This window comes from Oratosquilla oratoria, chromosome 7, assembly GCF_046742065.1.
Source record: "Oratosquilla oratoria isolate Oo_2021 chromosome 7, ASM4674206v1, whole genome shotgun sequence".
NCBI classification, from domain to species: domain Eukaryota; kingdom Metazoa; phylum Arthropoda; class Malacostraca; order Stomatopoda; family Squillidae; genus Oratosquilla; species Oratosquilla oratoria.
In genome coordinates this window covers 82,418,078-82,438,758 of record NC_134783.1, presented here as the reverse complement: position 1 = coordinate 82,438,758, position 20,681 = coordinate 82,418,078, and the positions used below count along the sequence as shown (strand labels likewise).

Below are 20,681 nucleotides of genomic sequence, written 5' to 3'. Positions count from 1 at the left end.
AAAAAGCCTTGGTATATGTATGTATGTATAGGAGATATACAAAGAGACTGGGTTTCAGAAGGGAAAGTTACACAAACCTTGAAATTTTCTTCAGGAAAATGGACTGGGACCAGCTAGAAAAAGATGAAAATAACAATAAACAAGTAAAGGGGAATATATGTATATATATTATTATTATATATATATATATATATATATATATATATATATATATATATATATATTTTTTTTTTTTTTTGGCCTACCCTGTGGTGGTGGAAGAGAATGCTACCACCAAGTCTTTCCACTTCAGTCATAAAAGGCGACAAAAAACGGGATGGGGGATGGGATTAGAAGTCCTGCTACCTGTAGCCCCAAAGGGGACATTCCTAAAAAAAAGTAAAGGCATAAGAGGGTCAGGGAGTTTGCCAACCAGTACCCTAAGGTTTGGGTCTTTTAATGTGTGTGGATGTGGTACAGATAAGAGTAAAAGGGAAGAGATAGGCAGTATGTTTGAAAGAGGAAAGATGGATGTGCTGGCCCTGAGTGAAACTAAAATGAAAGGGAAGGGTGAGTGTGAGTTTGGGAGTGTAGCTGGGAGGTACTCAGGAGTAAAGAGGGGACGAGAGAGAGAAGGGGTGGCTATACTAGTAAGTGAAGAGATAAGTAAGCGTGTAGTGGAGAGGGAGGTTTCATCAAGGTTGATGTGGGAGAAAGTGAAGCTGGGAAGGGAGATGTGAGTTTTTGTAAGTGCATATGGGCCTGGTAGTGAGAAGAGCATAGAGGAAAGGGAGGCTTTTTGGGTAGATATAAATGAGTGCATAGAGGGATTAGGGAGAAATGTCAATGTAGTTGTATTAGGAGACCTTAATGCTAAGGTAGGAAACGAACCAATAGACAGAGTGATTGGGAAGTATGGAGTTCCAGGTAAAAATCATAGTGGAGAGTTGATGGTGGAGATGTGTCTTGAAAGAGTTGATGATAGCAAATACAGTGTTTAAGAAGAAAGTCAAGCATAAGTACACATAGGAGAGAGTGGTGGATGGAAGGGTGGCAGATAGAGCATTAATGGACTATATAGTGGTGACCAGGAGTATGATAGGAAGATTTAAGGATGTACATGTACTAAGGGGAGAAAGTGGGGGAATATCAGATCATTTTCTGGTGGAAGGTAAATTGAGAGTGGAGAATAGGTGGAGAAAGAGGAAAAGGGCAGAAGGTAGGGAGGTACTTAGAGTGAATTACTTAAATGGGAAAGAAAAGGAAAATGAGTATAAAAAGAAGCTGAGAGAGTGGGAGGGAGTGAAGGATAGAGTAGAACTAGGAGTGGAGGAGGAATGGAGTTGGTTCAAGGAGGGATTCATAAGGTGGGCAAAGATGGTGTGTGGAACAAGGAGGGCGGGAGGAAATAGAAGGAAGGGTAGTGAGTGGTGGGATGAGGAAGCAAAGAAGGGTGTAGAAGAGAAGCAGGCATTCATAGATTGGCTACAAATTAGGACAAGGGAATCGTATGAGAGGTACAAAGTAAAGAGAAGGGAAGTTAAACATAAGATAAAGAAAGCAAAGAAGAGAGCAGATGTGAAATGGGTTAAGATTATGACAGAAAACTTTGAAAGGAATAAAAAGATTTTTGGAAAGAAATTAAAAGAGAAAGAGGAGGCAAATCAAGTAGAAAAGAAAACGTAAAAGGTGCAGATGGAGAGATGATAATGGAAGAGAAGGCAGTAAGAGGAAGATGGGCAGAGTATTTTAGGGAGTTGCTAAGTGTGACGGAGGATAGGGAGGGAAAGGTAATTTCAGTGGGAAGCGCTAAGAAAATGAGAGTGATGAGTGAGGAAAACAGAGGAGAAATAGGGAAGGATGAAGTGAAAGCAGCTGCTAAGATGATGAGAGCAGGTAAGGCACCTTCGTTGGATGGATGCCATGTAGAATGTCTGAAGAAAGGAGGTACATTTATGGTGGACTGGCTGGTGAGGTTATTTAATGTTTGTTTAAGAGAGGGTAGAGTGCCGGAGGACTGGAGGAGTGCCTCTATAGTTCCACTTTACAAGGAAAAGGGGGACAAGTGTGAGTGTAGTAGTTTCAGAGGGTTCAGCTTGTTGAGTGTAGTTAGGAAGTAATTGGTGAGGAACAGTGTGGGTTTAGGACAGGTAGGGGTTGTGTAGATCAGATTTTTGTGGTAAGACAGATATGTGAGAAAGCTATAGGAAAAGGTAAGGATGTTTTTTGGGCTTTTATGTATCTGGAAAAGGCTTACGACAGGGTAGACAGGAAGGCACTGTGGGAGGTACTACAGATATATGGGATAGGAGGAAAGCTGTTAAGAGCAGTCAAGAGTTTTTACAAGAGTAGTAGAGCTTGTGTTAGGATTAGAAATGGAGAGAGTGAATGGTTTGAGGTAAAGGTGGGACTTCATCAGGGATGTGTTATGTTGCCCTGGCTGTTCAATCTTTACATGGATGGGGTGGTGGGAAAGGTGAATGCAAGGGTAGTGGGTCAGGGGTTGGAGATGATTAAAGAAAATGGAGAAAAGTGGGGGGTGAGCCAGTTGTTGTTTGCTGACGACACTGCACTTGTAGCAGGATCAGAGGAGGGATTGAGGAAGTTGGTGACAGAGTTTGAGAAGGTGTGTGAAAGAAGGAAGCTAAAGATAAATGTGGGCAAAAGTAAGGTGATGAGATGTACAAGGGGAGAGAGTGACAGCAGGTTGGAAGTGAGCATTAACCCCTTCCATACGGTGCCGCACACGTAGGCGTCATGGGGAGCGAGTGTATTCGCGAGGCTGCCATATCGGCGTCTTGATTATATTTATTGTAGTCGCCCCTCCATATTGACATTCTTTCTAATTCTTTTGTAATCGCATTTTCTATGGTTATCAAAATTCACGGGTGAAGAGAGAACGATCGATATAAGCGGTGACTATATTTTATGATGCGAGTATTATTACGACACGTCATACGGCTGGCATTGGCTGCTGCCACCGAGATCTAAGTCCATGACGCCTACGTGTGCGGCACCGTATGGAAGGGGTTAAGGGTGAGAGACTGGAGGAAATGGATAGTTTCGATACTTGGGTGCGAATGTGGCAGGAAAGGGAGGAGTGGGGGTGGAGGTAGAATGTAGATTGAGAGAAGCGAGTAAATGCCTTGGTGGATTGAAAAGTGTAATGAGAAATAGACATCTGGGAATGGATGCAAAGAGGAGGTTATATGAAGGAGTGATTGTGCCAACAGCATTGTACAGGTCAGAAACATGGAACATGAGAGAGGAAGAGAGAAAGAGTTTGAATGTGTTTGAGATGAAATGTCTGAGAAGTATAATAGGGGTTACTAGGCTGGATAGAGTGAGAAATGAGGAGGAGAACGGGTGGAAAGGGAACTGGGAGATAGGGTTGATGAAAGAGTATTAGGATGGTTTGGACACATGGGAAGAATGAGTGAAGAAAGATTAGTGAAAGAAGTGTGGAAGGAGTGAATATGAGGGGGCATCCTAGGATGAGATGGATGGATTGGGTGAAAGGGGCATTACAGAAGAGAGGAATGTCTGTTGAGGAAGGATGGGAGAGGACAGAAGATAGGGGTGAATGGAGAATGGTTGTGTATAGATAATGCTGTGATGCGTGAGGGCGAGTGGGTGGGGGATGGGGGGTGAGGAAGTATGTATGAGAAAAAATTTTGACGCAGCTTGAAGGGATTTCTCCCTGTCTTCTCCTTTTTTGCATGGGGGGACGGAGAGGGGGTCGCCGAATTTATGAAGCGGCTTGCTGTGGATGTGCTGTGTCTTGTGACACTGCTTCTGGCCCAGGGCAGTGGACAGGATGCAGGGATGACCCGTTGTCCAGGAGGTGCCAAGATAAGAAGGAGGGTGGAGGGGAGTGGAATATATAGGAAATGGAATGGGTGGGAGTGGTTTCTATGCCTTTTTCTTTTTTGGCTACACCCTGTGTAAGGGGAAAAAGCCTTTGGTATATGTATATATGTATATGTTACAGTAAGAACACGTACCTAGAGATTATGCGTAATCCCTGAATGTTTATTCAGTGAATACGCGTAATCCCCGTTTCACTAACCTAACCGAACCTAACCTAAGGTTAGGTTCGGTTAGGTTAGGTTAGGTTAGGTTAGTGAAATGGGGATTACGCGTATTCACTGAATTCAGGGATTACACGTAATCCCTAGGTATGTGTTCTTACTGTAACATATATAGATAGAATGTATATGAATTTTTTATTTTTTATTTATTTTATTATTATTTTTTTTTTTCTTCTTTCTTTTTTAATATATATATATTTTTTTTTCTTCTTTCTTTTTTAATAGTTATTGGTGGACGAGATGCACAGCAGAATGAGATGGTAGTGAAGCGACATCTATATCCACAGGATGTATATGTTCATAGTGATATGCATGGAGCATCAAGCATAATTATAAAAAATCCAGGGAAAGGACCTGTGCCACCCAAAACTTTGCATGAAGCTGGGATAATGGCCATGTGTTACAGGTGAGTGTCATATTTTTAAAAGTTGTGTACTTGAATCAGGATAGATCTGTTTAGCAAGGAAGGGAGAAGGCAGGGGACAGAGGTGAGAAGAGAATGGTTGTGTATGGATGATATTTTGATGCAGTCCCAAGAGATTTCTCCTGATCTTCTCTATTTTCTGTATGAGGGGATGGACAGGGGTGGGGGTGCCGCATAAGTGAAGTGGCTCTGCTGTGGCTGTGCTGTGTTTTGCTGCATTGCTTTTGACCTGGGTGGTGGGCAGGAGTAAAGGATGACCTTTCATCCTTGAGGAACAAAGATAAGAAAACAAAAATGGTAGATGGGAGTGGGTGTATGCTTTTGACTTGGCTATCTTCCTTATAAGGGGAAGAAGCCCCTGGTGTATAGATAGTGTATCACAAAGCAGGCAATAAATTTACATATATTTCACGAGTACTTTGCATTACACAGCAAAATTTTAGTATGATATAAACCTTAAGTTTTCCTTTATGTCTCAAATAGTGACCAAAGGCCAAAAATTTAAGAAAATATCTGCAAAACACTGAAGAGATAGATAAAATTATTAATGATAATTGTTGCCTTGAATTTCACTAAGCAGAAAACCTGCAGCATTACAGCTGCTGGCAGCAGTCCCTAGGCCCTTCCACAGGTGTCTCTGGGAAGAAATTTTGGACTGTTGTCTATGTTGTGTTAGTGTGGAGTTGTTTCTTAGTGACCAGCTAAAAATAGTGGGAGTAGGGGAGAAGTTGCGCATTGTCAACTCACCACGTGTGAAAAGTTATAAGAAATATAATTGAAGTTGATATAGATCTTGGGCTCAGTCCAGTGACTAAATGTCAGCCCCTCAAGACTGTATTTCCTGATAGAGAATAGGAGGTAGACAGGTTTTGAAAATAGGCAGCTGTGTCCATGTTTTAGAAGAAGTACTGTATATATAAATGATATACTTGTAGGCCACGGACTAAAATCTATTGTCTCCAAATTTGCTGATGATACAAAATTGTGTGGGATGGCAAGTGATCACTTCAATCAATTAGATATTCAAGAAGATTTAGATCAATTACAGCAATGGTCTGAAAAGTGGCTAATGAAATACAAGTAAATGCAAGGTTATGCACATAGGTAAAAATAACAGTAAGTACGATTACAAATATTTTGGAATTTTGTTAACAAAATTGGGTAGTGAGAAAGATCTAGGGGTAATTATCAGTAACGATCTCAAATCATCTAAGCAGTGTATTTTGGCCTCTGAGAAAGCAAATAAGATTCTAGGACTGATTGTGCGATCTTTTGACTTCAAAAGCTCATCTCTCATTAACAAGCTATATAATCGTTAGTTCATCCACATGTGGAATATGCTGTTTCTCTATGGTCACCGAGTCTCATTAAAGATATTGACAGATTGGAAAAAGTACAAAGGAGAGCCACAAAACTGATTCCAAATATCAAAAATAAATCATATGAAAATCGACTAAAACATATGAATCTGTTTTCCCTAAAAAAGTGTAGACTCAGAGGTGATGATACAGGTATTTAAGATTCTAAAAGGAATTGACAACATCAAAAGTGACAAAATTCTTACACTGAATGAGAATCCAACAAGAAATAATGGTCTCAAACTGTCAGGAAATAGATTTAATTTGGAAGAGGGTAGAAACAACTTTGCCAACTGTGTAGTTAATGAATGGAATAAACTTCCTGCAGAGGCAGTGCAATGTAATTCAGTTCGAAGCTTTAAGATTCGTTTAAATAAACATTTAACCCCTTCCATACGGTGCCGCACACGTAGGCGTCATGGGGAGCGAGTGTATTCGCGAGGCTGCCATATCGGCGTCTTGATTATATTTATTGTAGTCGCCCCTCCATAATGACATTCTTTCTAATTCTTTTGTAATCGCATTTTCTATGGTTATCAAAATTCACGGGTGAAGAGAGAACGATCGATATAAGCGGTGACTATATTTTATGATGCGAGTATTATTACGACACGTCGTACGGCTGGCATTGGTTGCTGCCACCGAGATCTAAGTCCATGACGCCTACGTGTGCGGCACCGTATGGAAGGGGTTAAACAAGATTCTGTAATGACTGCCATTTATTTTATATTACAGCATAACCTCTACATTCGAATTTAATTTGTTCCAGGACCTACTTCGTATGTTGAAATGGTCGTATGTTAAATCAAATATTCCCATAAGAATACACTGTAATTCGTTTAATTCGTCCCACAGCCCAAAAACCTATGATAACTCCTTAATAAATACTGTACTGCGGATAATTATACATAGCAATAAAACAAATGCATTACTGTATATAAGAGAGATATAAAAAAAGATAATTTATAAGGAAATAATCAATAAAAAGGGGTTTTTATTGTCACTTTACCTTAGAGACAGGCGAACGGAGGTGTAGGCTTGGCAATGCAGGAGACGGTAGGTGTGAGTAGAGAGGTGGTGACTGAGATACGTGTCGTAACTTAGGCTACTCTAACTTAAACTAGGTGAACTTTAAACTAACTTAGCTTATATATGCGAAACTTCAACAATTTCGTATGTTGGAAATTACTTCGGGTGTAGTCAAATACTAGATCAAATTTCATATTGTATGTTGGAAAATTCGTATGTTTAGGCAATCGTAAGTAGAGGTTCTACTGTATTTGATTATGTGTTTGTTATTATTTGTCTGTTTATTTATTATTTGCTTGATTTCCATTTGTTATTATTTATTTGTCAGTTTATTATTATTTACTATTTACCTGTTTGTTTATCATTTAACTATACCTATGTATTATTTATTTTATTTATTATTATTTATATTATGATTTTTTTTTTTTTTCCCAGCATTTATATATATATATTTTTTTTCACATCCGACCTAGTTATGGACCAAAAGGTCTCCTGTTGGCATGCTCCACCTTTGTAATCCTTTGTAAGACAGGAAGCCATGGAATTTGATAAAGCCTCCCTGGAAACCAAGCAGGAAAGCCACCATTCAAGTCTCCAATGATTTCCCAATTGTACTGGTTGTATTGCAGAGCTTCCAGGAGGATTTTCACACTGTAGTAGTCATCCTTCAGGCAGATTGAATGGGCTAGGGGCAGCATTGGGAATTTGTTTCCATTGTGGAGGAGGACTTCCTTCAAACTTGTGGTAGAGCTGTCTATGAAGAGTTGCCACTCCTTGGGCACAAATAGCATCCCAATAATGTCAAACAGTTAAGTCATATCATGACAGAATCAGAGACCATCTCTAAGAGTGTAAAAACCTGAGAAAGGTTCATGCCAACTTCTCTGACTTGTCACCAGCACATACTCCTTTACCAAGATGAATAGAATAGCTCTGCATTGGACTTGGTCTGACCCATATCCTTAACCAAGTGATTTACTTCTTTTTGATTTGGAAAATGAGAAATTTTCTCTGGTACCTCTGGTACCTCAGGTAGGTAAGCCAAGTCCTCAGCATCTATCTCCACATCCTCATCAAAATACTTGTCTTGTACTTCACCTAGAGCAGGTGGCACTGGCATGGGATATTTGGAGCAATTGATGATTGGAGATCTGGGTAATGCACAGCAGCAGCATTCTTTCCTTTCTGGCACTTGCGAATATCCACCATGCAAAAACAGCAGTTTGTGTAGTGGTCTGTTGGCTCTAGCCAGACCTGTGAGTTGGAGAATTTCAGGGATCTTTTCTCATCTTGCAGCCACCCTTCCAGCTTCTTTTTACAGTGCTCACAACAGTAGTGAGGGGCCCAACTGGCATTCCGAAGTACATCTGGTAGGCTTCACAAACCTTCACTAATGTTTCCAAGGATAATTTTTTGCCTCTCCTATATATACTTGCTGCATATATAACAGGAGTCAGGGGGTGCCAGCAGCCCCTTGAAGCCATCTGAAAATATATAAATATATGCAATAAAAAAGTATGGATCTTATAGATCTGAAAGTATGAATTATAAACATGTTAAATGAACATACATGTATAAAATAAGTAGGGTTATTCAGGCTATAGTCATCAATTTTTTTTTAATTTGGTTTTTAGCACCAGATTGCACCAATTGCACTAAAAAATATGACAAATTGCTTTTTCTGTAGTTCAAAATTTTTATTAGGTTGAATGCTAGTGGCTAGTATAGAATTTTTTTTTACCTAAGCAACATTAAAAAAAAAATTATTACAAGCCAGGAACTTTTTTTTTTCTGTACTATATCCATAAGCAGAATAAGAGTTTTAACTGATAGTTATTCTGCTAATAGATTGATTAAGAAAAATTCTTTTTTCTTTACTTTCACTACAGCCGAGCTTGGGATGAGAAAGTAGTGACATCAGCATGGTGGGTATGGGGAGATCAAGTGAGCAAAACAGCACCTACAGGAGAATATTTAACCACAGGCTCATTCATGGTTAGAGGGAAGAAGAATTTTCTACCTCCTTCTCATCTCGTGTATGGCTTTGGCTTTCTGTTCAGGCTCGAAGAATCTTCAGTATTTAGGTAATGTATTTTACAACTATTGATAACTGTGTTAATCATCATATGTTATACAGTATACTTAATTTCTTTTTCTATTATTAGGCATATTGGTGAGAGGAAAGTACGCAACCAGGAAGAGGACAGCATTTCTACTGTTGGGGAATCAATTGAAGATATGACAATTACTGCAGTTGAAGATGAAGATCAAGAACTATTTGAAATAGAAGAGGATAAAGATGATGAAAGTGATAAAATTGAAGAAAAATTGAGTGACATACTAAGTGAAAATATAATGGAAAAGCAATGCAATAGTGATGAAAAATTGGCAGAGTTTGAGAAAGGGAAAAGTAATAATCTAATTTGGGATAAGGACAGTAAACATAATGAAAAAGAAGAATACAAAAATGAGGAGGGAAAGAGTAGTAAATATGAAAAAGAAGAGAGCAAGAATACAACTGGTCCAGTGGAGTTTCCTGATACCGTGATAGAAATGGCACACATAAAGGGTGACCAGTAAGTAGATTTCTTTAATGTATTTCAATAAGGAGAACTTGATTTAGTATATTTAATTTTTATTTGGAGCTAAGATGAGAGGGAAACAAGAGTGGTGGATGGGAGTGGAACGGGTGGGATTGGGTGCATGCCTTTCTTTGACTTGGCTATCTCTCTTATAATGGAGAAACCTGGTATATAGATGTATTTCATTTTACATTAATTACTTAGTTACATTTACTGGAAACCTTCATATACCATATATTCAGGCATATATAAAGCATGATTTTAGTCCAAAAATGAACCTCAGAAAGTCATTCTACATCTTATATGTTCAAGGTCAAATTTTGAGTGGGCTTGGGCAGCTGGGAAGTGATGATTTCAGTGCTACAGGAGACCTACTGGTACTTTCAATAGGGCTCCAAACACCGTCCTTACAAAAACCGATTCCCAAATTTTGTTTGAACAATTAGCAAACATAGATTATATAATATATGAATATAGATACAATTATGAATTGTATTTTACCAGTACATAATAAGCAAACCTGTGTCCAATTTGGTCACAGTACAGTTGATCCTACCCATCTATGGTTCACCATTCACAGATTCAACTATATGCTAATTTCCAAGGATAGGAGCAGCCCTTGTTATTCACTGGTTCATACTCATGTATTCATGAGTTTGTTTTTATATATATATATGGGCTTAGGACAAGTGGAGGTTGCGTAGATCAGATTTTTGTGGTAAAACAGATATGTGAGAAAGCTATAGGAAAAGGTAAGGATGTGTTTTGGGCTTTTATTGATCTGGAAAAGGCTTATGACTGGGTAGACAGGAAGGCACTGTGGGAGGTATTGCAGATATACAGGATAGGAGGAAAGCTTTTAGGAGCTGTCAAGAGTTTTTACGAGAGTAGTAGAGCGTGTGTCAGGATTAGAAATGGAGAGAGTGAGTGGTTCGAAGTAAAGGTGGGACTTCATCAGAGATGTATTATGTCACCCTGGCTGTTCAACTTATACATGGATGGGGTGATGTGAGAGGTAAATGCAAGGGTGGTGGGTCAGGAGTTGGAGATGGTTAAAGAAAATGGAGAAAAGTGGGAGGTGAGCCAGCTATTGTTTGCAGACGACACTGCGCCTGTAGCAGGATCAGAGGAAGGATTGAGGAAGTTAGTGACAGAGTTTGGGAGTGTGAAAGAAGGAAGTTGAAGATAAATGTGGGTAAAAGTAAGGTGATGAGATGTACAAGGGGTGAAAGTGGCAGCAGACTGGAAGTGAGTACTAAAGGTGAGAGTCTGGAGGAAGTGGATAGTTTTAGATACTTGGGTGAGAATGTGGCAGGAAAGCGAAGAGTGGAGATGGAGGTAGAATGTAGATTGAGAGAAGGGAGTAAATACTGCGGGGGGATTAAAGAGTGTAATGAGAAATAGACATCTGGGAATGGATGCTAAGAGAAGATTGTATGAAGGAGTGATTGTACCATCAGCACTGTATGGGGCAGAAACATGGAACATAAGAGAGGAAGAGAGAAGGAATTTGAATGTATTTGAGAGGTGAGAAGGAGAACAGGGGGTGGAAAGGGAGTTGGAAGATAGGGTGGATGAAAGAGTATTGGGATGGTTTGGGCACATGGAAAGAATGAGTGAAGAAAGACTAGTAAAAGAGGTGTGGAAGGCAGATGTGGAAGGAGTGAACATGAGGGGTCGACCTAGGATGAGATGGATGGATGGGATAAAAGGGGCTTTGGGGAAGAGGGGAATGTCTGTTGAGGAAGGATGGGAGAGGACAGAAGACAGGGGTGAATGGAGAATGGTTGTATATGGATGATGTGATGCATGAGGTGGAATGGATGGGGGATGAGGGAGTATGTGTGAGAAAAATTTGACGCAGCCCAAAGGGATTTCTCCCTGTCTTCTCCTTTTCTGCATGAGGGGATGGAGAGGGGGGTTCACTGATTTAATGAAGCGGCCTTGCTGTGGATGTGCTGTGTCTTGCAACACTGCTTCTGACCCAGGGCAGTGGACAAGATGCAGGGATGACCCGTCATCCAGGAGGTGCTAAGATAAGAGGGAGGGAAGAGGGTGGAGGGGAGTGGAGTGTGATAGGGATGGAATGGGTGGGAGTGGTTTTTATGCCTTTGTTTTTTGGTTACCTCCCTTATAAGGGGAAAAAAATAAGCCTTTGATATATATGTATATATATGTATATGTATATATATATATATGTATATATATATGTATATATATATGTATATATATATATATATGCATACATACATATACCAAGGCTTTTTCCCCCCTACATGGGAGGTAGCCAAAAAAACAAAAGCATAGAAATCATACTCATTCCATCCCCTACATACTCCACTCCCATCCACCCTCTTCCCTCCCTCTTATCTTGGCACCTTCTGGTAACTGAAGCATACAAATATAAAAGAAAAGTTGTGCTCAACTTATATCTCTCTTAATGGCACAATCGGTTAAGTCACTATCACTTGTCACGTGCTAGTGCAGGTTAGAGTCCTTGGCTGTACCATGTTTCAATTTTTTGCATATTGACCTCAAGTTTCTCAATGTTGATGGCTTAGAATTAAAGTGAATTGTGGTTGATAAATGTAAATCTGTTCACTGGGACCCATTCAGTGTTGTACAAATACTTTCCCGCATTGTAGACTTACCAGTTGTACTATCATAATGGAGATGGGTTGAACACAAAATTTCATGTACATGTATGTAACTTGAGCATACAAATATATAAGAAAAGTTGTGCTCAACTTGTATCTCTCTTGATGGCACAATCTGTTAAGGAGGATATGGAGGGAAAGGTAGTTGTAGTGGGAAGTACTAAGAAAATGACAGTGATGAATGAAGAAAATGGAAGAGAAATAAGAAAAGATGAGGTGAAAGCAGTTATTAAAATGATGAGAGCAGGTAAGGCACCTAGGTTGGATGGGTGTCATGTGGAGTGTCTAAAAAAGGGAGGTACAATGATGGTGGACTGGCTGGTGAGGTTGTTTAATGTTTGTCTAAAAGAGGGTAGAGTGCTGGAGGACTGGAGGAGTGCCTGTATAGTTCCACTTTGCAAGGTAAAAGGGGACAATTGTGAGTGTAATACTTTCAGAGGGACCAGTTTGAGTGTAGTTGGGAAGGCTTATGGAAGGGTTTTGATTGAATGGATTAGGAGAGGAACAGAGGAAGTAATTGGTGAAGAAAATATGGGTTTAGGACAGGTAGGGGTTGTGCGGATCTGGGGAGTATGCAGCGGCGGCGCCAGGAATTTTTAGTTGGGGAGGCTAAGGGGGGGCTGAGCAAATTTTTTTGGGGGCTAATAGTAATATGATAATACACATATATTATCCTCATTTCAGAAGGGGAGGGGGTTAATGGTTGGGCTAGCACTGATGGCTGACAAATCTTTACCCCTGGCAATTAAAAATTCCACTTAATAAAATTATTTCAATGAGTGTTTTAAATTTTTAATTTGCTCATTTCAGTTGGTGGGGCTAATGGGGGGGCTGGCCACTTTTTTGGGGGGGCTAAAGCCCCCCTAGCCACCCCCTGGCGCCGCCACTGGGAGTATGGTAGGGGCTTCCACTTGTCTGTTGATAGTAAATTGTATGTCTCTTTATGATGAGTGCTTCCAGAAAGAAAAGTCTAGACTTTTCTGATTACTTAGAATGACGGTGTTGTTTTCTAAAAGTTTCCTAGTGATTTGTGTCTTTCTAGTAGGTGTAGTTTGGGGCCTCCACTTGACAAGTGGGAAGATATTCTTCTCGACAATGTCATTCTCGTTTGGCCAACGAGGCATACAGTCCTCTAGGGGGCAGGAAATTTTGTATACTACGTTGGTGCAAGTTATTTCTAATTAAAAGTGTAGTCTAGACTTTTCTTTTTGGAAGCACTCATCATAAGAGACTTACAACCTACTATCACTCTCCAATAGAACTGTATTTTCTCAATCTTTGTTCTCTTCTCATTTTTTATGTAGCTTCATTTCTTGATGTCCTAAATTTTTCCCTTTGTCATTCCTGTCTCTTTTTATCTATATATTTTTATAATGTTCACTTCTTGCCAGTTTTCCTATTATAATTTTTTTTTCTACTGCCACTTGTGACGTTAATTTAATCTTTATTGGCCGAGTTTTTACTTCTACATATTCACCCAATCTGTGCACTCTTTCCTTGTCTATTTCTTGGTCACTGTCCTGTAATTCTTTTAGAACACTTTTTGCCATTTTCTCTCTCTCTGAAACCAATTTTGGTTATGTTTTTCCTTTAAACCATAAATTACTGTACATTTTTTCTTGTCTACTATGGCTCTTACTAAATTTTTTTTTTTGTTTGATTACTTTGATAACTGCTTCTTCGGGCTTCTCCTGCATCTGTTGATGAATTATTTCTTTGAAAATTACTTTATCTTCTTCCATATCCTTTTTCCAATCATTTCTAAGCTGTCATAATTCATTTTCTCCTATGCTTTTTCCTGCTTCCATGGTCATTGTTTTAATCTTTTCATCTACCTCTTTATGGTCTCACTATTTGCTTTTTGTCTTTTTTACCTTTCAATTCTGCCAGTTCCTATTTTAGTACCCTAATTTCTTCCTTCATTTCATTGTTCAAGTTATTATTTGTTTTCCATAAATTGTTTGTTTCTCTTCTCTATGTATCATTTATATTTTTCACATCTCTATATCTAAAATTCTACCAGAGAGTCTTTCGTGTCCCGTAAATCCAGAAAATTTACTATCCTCTATCAAATAAAAATCTCTTTCCTCTTGATGATCTAAAATTGGGATTTATGTTCTGCTTCGGTTTCACACTAAAGAGCGCTTCTGCATAATTGTTTACATTCAAACGCAGTGGTTGCCCATCTTGGGAATCTTCCGACCTCTTAACATTTTCTTCCATTATCCTTCTTTTCCTCACTTTTACATTCTAAATAATCATTTCAGGTGTCCACAAGCACTCCCCTTCCCATAAATACACTTTAGGTAATATATAATTGAAGCACTGTTTTATAATTTTGTGAATATATGTATTATCACTGGAACACCAAATACTAGGTGTTATCACTGATGACTGGTGTGTGTGTTTAAGATGAAATTCCAGAGAAGTTTGGTAGGGGTTACTAGGCTGGATAGAGTGAGAAACGAGGAGGTGAGGAGGAGAGCAGGGGTGGAGAGGGAGTTGGGAGATAGGTTTGATGAAAGAGTATTGGGATGGTTTGAACACATGAAAAGAATGAGTGAAGAAAGATTAGTAAAAGAGGTGTGGAAGGCAGAGATGGAGGGAGTGAACATGAGGAGGCAACCAAGCATGAGATGGATGAATGGAGGTGAAAGGGGCATTGGGAAAGAAGGGAACATTTGTTGAGGGAAGAAGGGAGAAGACAGAAGATAGGGGTGAGTGGATAATGGTTGTGTATGGATGATGCTGTGATGCATGGAAGGGAGTGGATGGGGGATGGGGGGGTGAGGGAGTATGTGTGAATGATATTTTGACACAGCCCAAAAGAATTTCTCCCTATCTTCTCTTTTTCTACATGAGACAGAGAAGGCAGGTTGCCAATTAAATGAAGCAGCCTTGCTGTGGATGTGCTGTGTCTTGCTGCATTGTTTCTGACCCAGGGCAGTGGGTGAGATGCAGAGATGACCCTTCATCCAGGAGGAGCCAAGAAAAGAGGGAGGGAGGGGTGGTGAATGGAAGTGGAGTATGTGTAGATGAAATGGGTGGGAGTTGATTTATGCCTTTGACTTTCGCTACCTCCCTTGTAAAGGAGAAAAAGACCTTGGTATATGTATGTACATTATGATATTGTTAAATGGAAATATTTCTGAATTCTGAGAATGAAAAGTACTCTTGATTTCAGAGACAGTGAATCATTCCAACCAATCTAGAGAAAAACAAAATAGAAACTTGTTTCTTACTCTATCCATCCTTGTAACCCCCACTACTTTCCTAATACTTCTCAAACCCATTTAGATTTTTTCTTTCTGCTTCACTTACAGTCCAGTCTCTGCCACACAAAAAAACACTTTTACAGCCAGATCACAAAACAAGCTCTTCAAGATGGACCACTGAACTCAATATTTCACCAAACCCCACCCAGCATCACCCCCACAGAAAATCCCTCTCTAGAGAAGCAAGAATCATACTAGCATGCTTTCATCAAGGATATCATCCATCAAGACAGTACCAGCACAGAATAGGCCTAGCCACAGAATTATACTGCCCAAGATGCAACCATCACACACAGGACACTAAGTACCACACCTGCATTGTCTTACACTAACTGTCCCTAGACAATGACACAGTATTTCTCCCGAGTGACATATGTGCCTGTCAGGTGGCTATTTCTGGCTATCTGGGAGCTATGGATCTCCTGCAAGAGAGACCTGGGGCAACAGATTAATTGAAAGAGACAGAATATCAGTTATGTAGTTCTTTTTCCATATATTGCAGTTACATATGCACATTAATTCAACATAGTCCTCAGTTAAAAAAAAAATGAGGCAACAGTTGTTATTGATATCAGTTACTGTTAATACAGGACTCAGGTTTTTAGTTTCATTTGAAAGCTGCTCAAGGATAATTTGGTTAGTATTTTTGTGGATTAATTCATGATTCTGCTCCAAATGTGGTGTCAGTCAGACAGGCCATAGATTTTACATACATATAAATGTAAGGATTGAAATTGTACCCCATCTCTTACATTTATATTTCATGTAAACAGGTTTGCCATGAGAACTCGAACAGTATCAACAGTTTCCAGCACATCAGAGACTTCAGAGGCTATTGGTGATACAGAGTCACAGGTGGTTTATTTAGGAGATGACAAACCTGTTGTCATTAAGCCCAAAGTTCAGAAAAATAACCCTGTGAAAGGTAGGTAGCTGTTTTAAATCCAGTTGAACCCAGTGGAGAAACAGCATTAAGTAAGACTTCAAATTGACAAATAGATATAGACTGCACTAGTGTTCCTTTAGTATGGTATATTTTATGATTTCAACAAGCTAAAGAAATTGAAAACAAGAATTATTACTGATTAAGTTGTGTTGAAGTATTGAAGTATTGTTTGTCAAGGAAACCAAAAGAAGCCTGAAGGGAAACCCAAAAGTAAAAACAGCAAGATTATTATGGAGGAAGATGGTCTCAGCAAAACCAATATGGAAGTAGAGATGGGATTAATGAAGAGAGGCCAGAGAAGCAAAGTAAAGAAGATGAAGGAGAAGTATAGACACCAAGATGAAGAAGAAAGACAAATGAGAATGGAACTACTTCAGGTAAATACATCATACATATTGCAACCCACAGAAGGAAGGGCAATGAATGGTGGAGCCAGTCAATCCATTGTCCCAGGTCTGTCTTGCAGGAGATTCACAGCTCCTTGATAATTGCAAAAAATTCCAGGCAGGCCCATAAATCAGGGAAGATAGTTTTGTTTAGGGATTCTTAGTGTCGGACATTGTAGGATGAGGCGTTCAGTGTCCTCTGTGTGGTGGTTGCATTTGAGGCAGTTTGATTCTGTGGTCAGGCCTATTCTATGTTGATACTGTTGTAATGCTGGATGATGTCCTGAATGCAACCATGCTAGGTTGATTCTTCTCACAAGAGGGATTTTCTGCGAGGCTGATATCTGGGGGGTAGTTGCTGTAGTGTTGCATTGGGTGTTCTTTCTTTAAAGAGCTTGTTTTATGATCTGACTGTGAATTGTGTTTTTGTGTGGAATTGGTTGTAGGTTGTGGAACAGTGGAATGAAGAGGTAAATGTGATGGTGGGAGAAATGAGGTGCGCATATGAGGAACAGTTGCAAAGAAGAAATGAGGAAGCATATGAGAGGTACAGAGTAAAGAACACAGAAGGGAAGCAAAAGATGAGGTTGGCCAAGAGAAGAGTGGATATGAGTGGGTTTGGTGTTTGACTACAGTTATGGTTACACTAGTCAATGGGAGGGTTGGATTCCATGCCTAAGGATGGATTTCATCCAAGGTTGGGGGATTTGGGGTAGAATCAAGCCAAGGGATGCCCAACCCAATACCATTGTAGTCCATACCTAGGAAGATATCCAAGGGAGACAATTTGAAGATATACATTAACAGTACTCATATTTACAACGTATTTGAACTCCAGTCATGCTTGTCCCTCAACATTCAGGGGATACTACGGAACTCCCTGGACATCCCCCATGACACCTCTCTCTCGGCTGATGAAGTGCTCGACCAGCTGCAAGCCCACTTCCAGGATGCACAGCTCAAGGTCCTCTGCCACCGGGACCTGCTTAGATGCAGACAAGTGCAAGGCGAGTCCTTCGACAACTTCTGAGGCCGCATAAGGGATAAGGCTGAAGATGTAGACCTGTACACCGGAAACCCAGTCACTTGTCCGGAGGCCCAGTTGAAAATTGTGATACTCATGGATGTCAGGGACAAGGAACTTGTACAATGCCTCAGCTCCCTCGCTGCAAATACATCACTGTAGGAGGTAGTGACCAGCTGCCGCTCAAATGAGGCATTGATGGTGACAGCTTTGGCCATCCAGGATGAGCCAAGCCTATGCACCATATCAGCATACAAAAGGGCTCAACACCAGGCACATGCACCCTTGGTTCAGCAGCACCCTCTGCCCCTCCCCTGCGACCCAACAACCCCCGCCAATCCTGTGGCTATTGGCACAACCCAGGAAATGCTAGGCAGCTAAGAGCACCTGCCACAGCTGCAGGAACAAAGGACACTGCCCTCACACCCCCAAGTGCCCTGCCAGGGACATCTGCTGCCACGCCTACAACAAAAAGGGTCACTGGGGGAAGTAAGTCGACCAGGGATCGGGACATGGATCATCACTAGTCAAGTCCTGGTACCACGGCCCCTCCCACCAAGAAAGCTGGCATCTGCTGCCATCTGTAACATACATGATTAATGAATCCCAAATACCCCCTGCAGTGGAACTCCTCCAGGCCACCTTGACACTCGGCCACAGGGAATGCGCCACCAACATACAGGTTCACAAGGGGGCCCAAACCCTCCTCCTCTCCTTCAGCCACTGTAGGGAGTTGGCCATAGTCCCGCCTGACTTTCCAAAGCCTATCCTTGCGATGACATAGGTGAACAGGTGCGCCAAGCTAATACTACCTGTTGACAACTTACCAGCTACAGCTTGCGACTACTTCCTACAGGAATTTAGCAACATGCTGATCTCCAAGGATGACCTACGTACCACCCCTCTAGGAAAGAGAATCCACCTGAAAGCTCTTTGTCATCCACATGCCCAGGCTGGTACTATTCACATTTCAGGATCAAGTGAAGGAAAAATTTGACTTAAGGTATCATCATGCCTGTCGGTGAAGAACCTTTTGAGTGGTCCTCATGGCCAAGAATAAGGGTATACGCATCACTATGGACGTGACTAAACTCAACTTTCAGGTGTCATGCCCCACCCATCTCTCACCCACATCATTTGAGGTGGTCCACAGCATCACCCTCTCCTTGAGGTTCTTTACGACGGTGGATGTCCTTCACATTCATTGGCAGGTGGACCTCGCTGAAGAGGTCCAGCACCTCACGGCATTTATCAACCCTTATGGGCAGTATAAGCACTGCCAGGAACAGATGGGCCTTGCGGCCACCAGCGATGCCTGCTGCCTCTGTGGGAATGTGGCTCTGCAAGACATTGCCAACTGCATTGTTGTTGTTGTTCCCTAGACTGTCTTTCCAAGCAGTCCTGTTTCCCCAAGGAATGCCACAGTCGAAATGGGGTTTTCCCACAAATCCTTTATGGAGTGTATGTTGTAATGTTTGCATGCATGATTGTGTATAATGCAGTCTTCCATGACGTGTTGAATAGTATGGGGTGAAGTGTTACATCCTGGGTATTTGTCCACAATGCAGTCATCCAGTCTCTTCTGGAAGCTTAGAAGGGCTGGGTGGTGTCCGCATCGCAGTCTGGCCAGGTGGACGCTGTCCTTTCGTGGGAGAGAGGATTCAGACGGATGGATATCAGAGGGTCTGGCATGCAGCAATGTGTTGTCTTTTAGTGTGTTGATGGAGCAGTGAGTGATGTGATTATGAATATGTTTCCGGAGCTGGTATTTGGTGGTTTTGGAGGAAGAGAAGAGAGTATTTGTGTGTGATATAGATATTTGGGTGTTTTTTTTTTTTATATATATTTCTTAGTGTGTGTGGATGTTCTACTATGTAGTGTAGTGGGTGTGTTGTGTTTGTGGAGGCTACAGCAAGTGTTTGTGTGCCTCTCATGTCAAGGTGATCTTTGACTTTGAGGACTTTTGTTTCATAGTGTAGGTGGTCTATGGGTGTTGTATATGTGCAGCCTGTAATTGTTTTTAATGCTTTGTTTTGTATGGTCTGAAGGGTGTTGAGGTGTGTCTCACTGAGATTAGGTGCCCATGCTGGACTCGCATAATTTATCAGTGAGCATGTGCATTGTTTGTATATTGTAGTACTAGTTTCTTTGTTTTGTCCAAATGTTTTTTCAGTGATTGATTTAAGTGTGTTGAGTCTAGGTGTACATTTATTTTTTGTTTGTGTTGTTTAAATGACATGGATGTATTGTATGTTACACCAAGAATTTTCAGGGTGTATGTGGTATTAGTGTTGTTGATATAGAGTTGAGGAATGTATTTGTGTTCTTTTGTCCAGTTGGTGAGAAGTGTTGCTGTAGATTTGGCTGGGGCTATTTTGAGTCTGTTTGTAATAAACCATGTGTTGAGTGTATCAAGGTATGGCTGTATTATTTCTGTGGCTTTGTCTGTGTTACGATGTGTACATGTGATTGTTATGTCGTCTGCATAGGAAGAGATTTGTATTTCTGAGGTGTCTGGTGTGGGTATATCATGCATGTATAGATTAAAGAGTGTGGGGGATAGAGCAGAGCCCTGTGGTACTCCATTCTTAATGTTTCTAATGTATAATGATTGCCCATTATATAACACATAAGCATTTCTGCCTGCCAGATAATTGGCCAGCCATATTTTGGTGTTATTGTGCATGTCTGTGTTATATATTTTGTTTGTTAGTTTGTGGCAGGGGGATAGCATCAAAAGCTTTACTAATATCTAATGTTAGAAGTGTTCTGTGGTGGGGCCTATCTGAGTTGATGCCATGTAATATTCTTTGTGTGAGGTTTATTAGAAGAGTGTCTGTGGAGTGTAGTGGCCTAAAACCGTGTTGTGATTCAGCAAAGGGAATATGTGGTGTGATGAGTTGAAGTATGAGGCATTCGAAAATCCATGT

The 20,681-nt window shown here is 40.6% G+C and overlaps 1 protein-coding gene across 4 annotated transcripts in view; it reads left to right on the top strand.

Annotated features, from left to right (window-relative positions):
- Clbn (Nuclear export mediator factor NEMF homolog Clbn) overlaps window positions 1-20,681 on the top strand; it is a 105,431-nt gene that overhangs the window by 58,591 nt on the left and 26,159 nt on the right. For all 4 annotated transcript variants that reach the window (XM_076188456.1, XM_076188459.1, XM_076188460.1 and 1 more), the window contains exons 12-16: window positions 4,296-4,476; window positions 8,771-8,965; window positions 9,047-9,457; window positions 16,169-16,320; window positions 16,519-16,718. In XM_076188456.1, coding sequence (XP_076044571.1) covers window positions 4,296-4,476; window positions 8,771-8,965; window positions 9,047-9,457; window positions 16,169-16,320; window positions 16,519-16,718 — 1,139 coding nt within the window. The remainder of the gene's footprint in view (window positions 1-4,295; window positions 4,477-8,770; window positions 8,966-9,046; window positions 9,458-16,168; window positions 16,321-16,518; window positions 16,719-20,681) is intronic.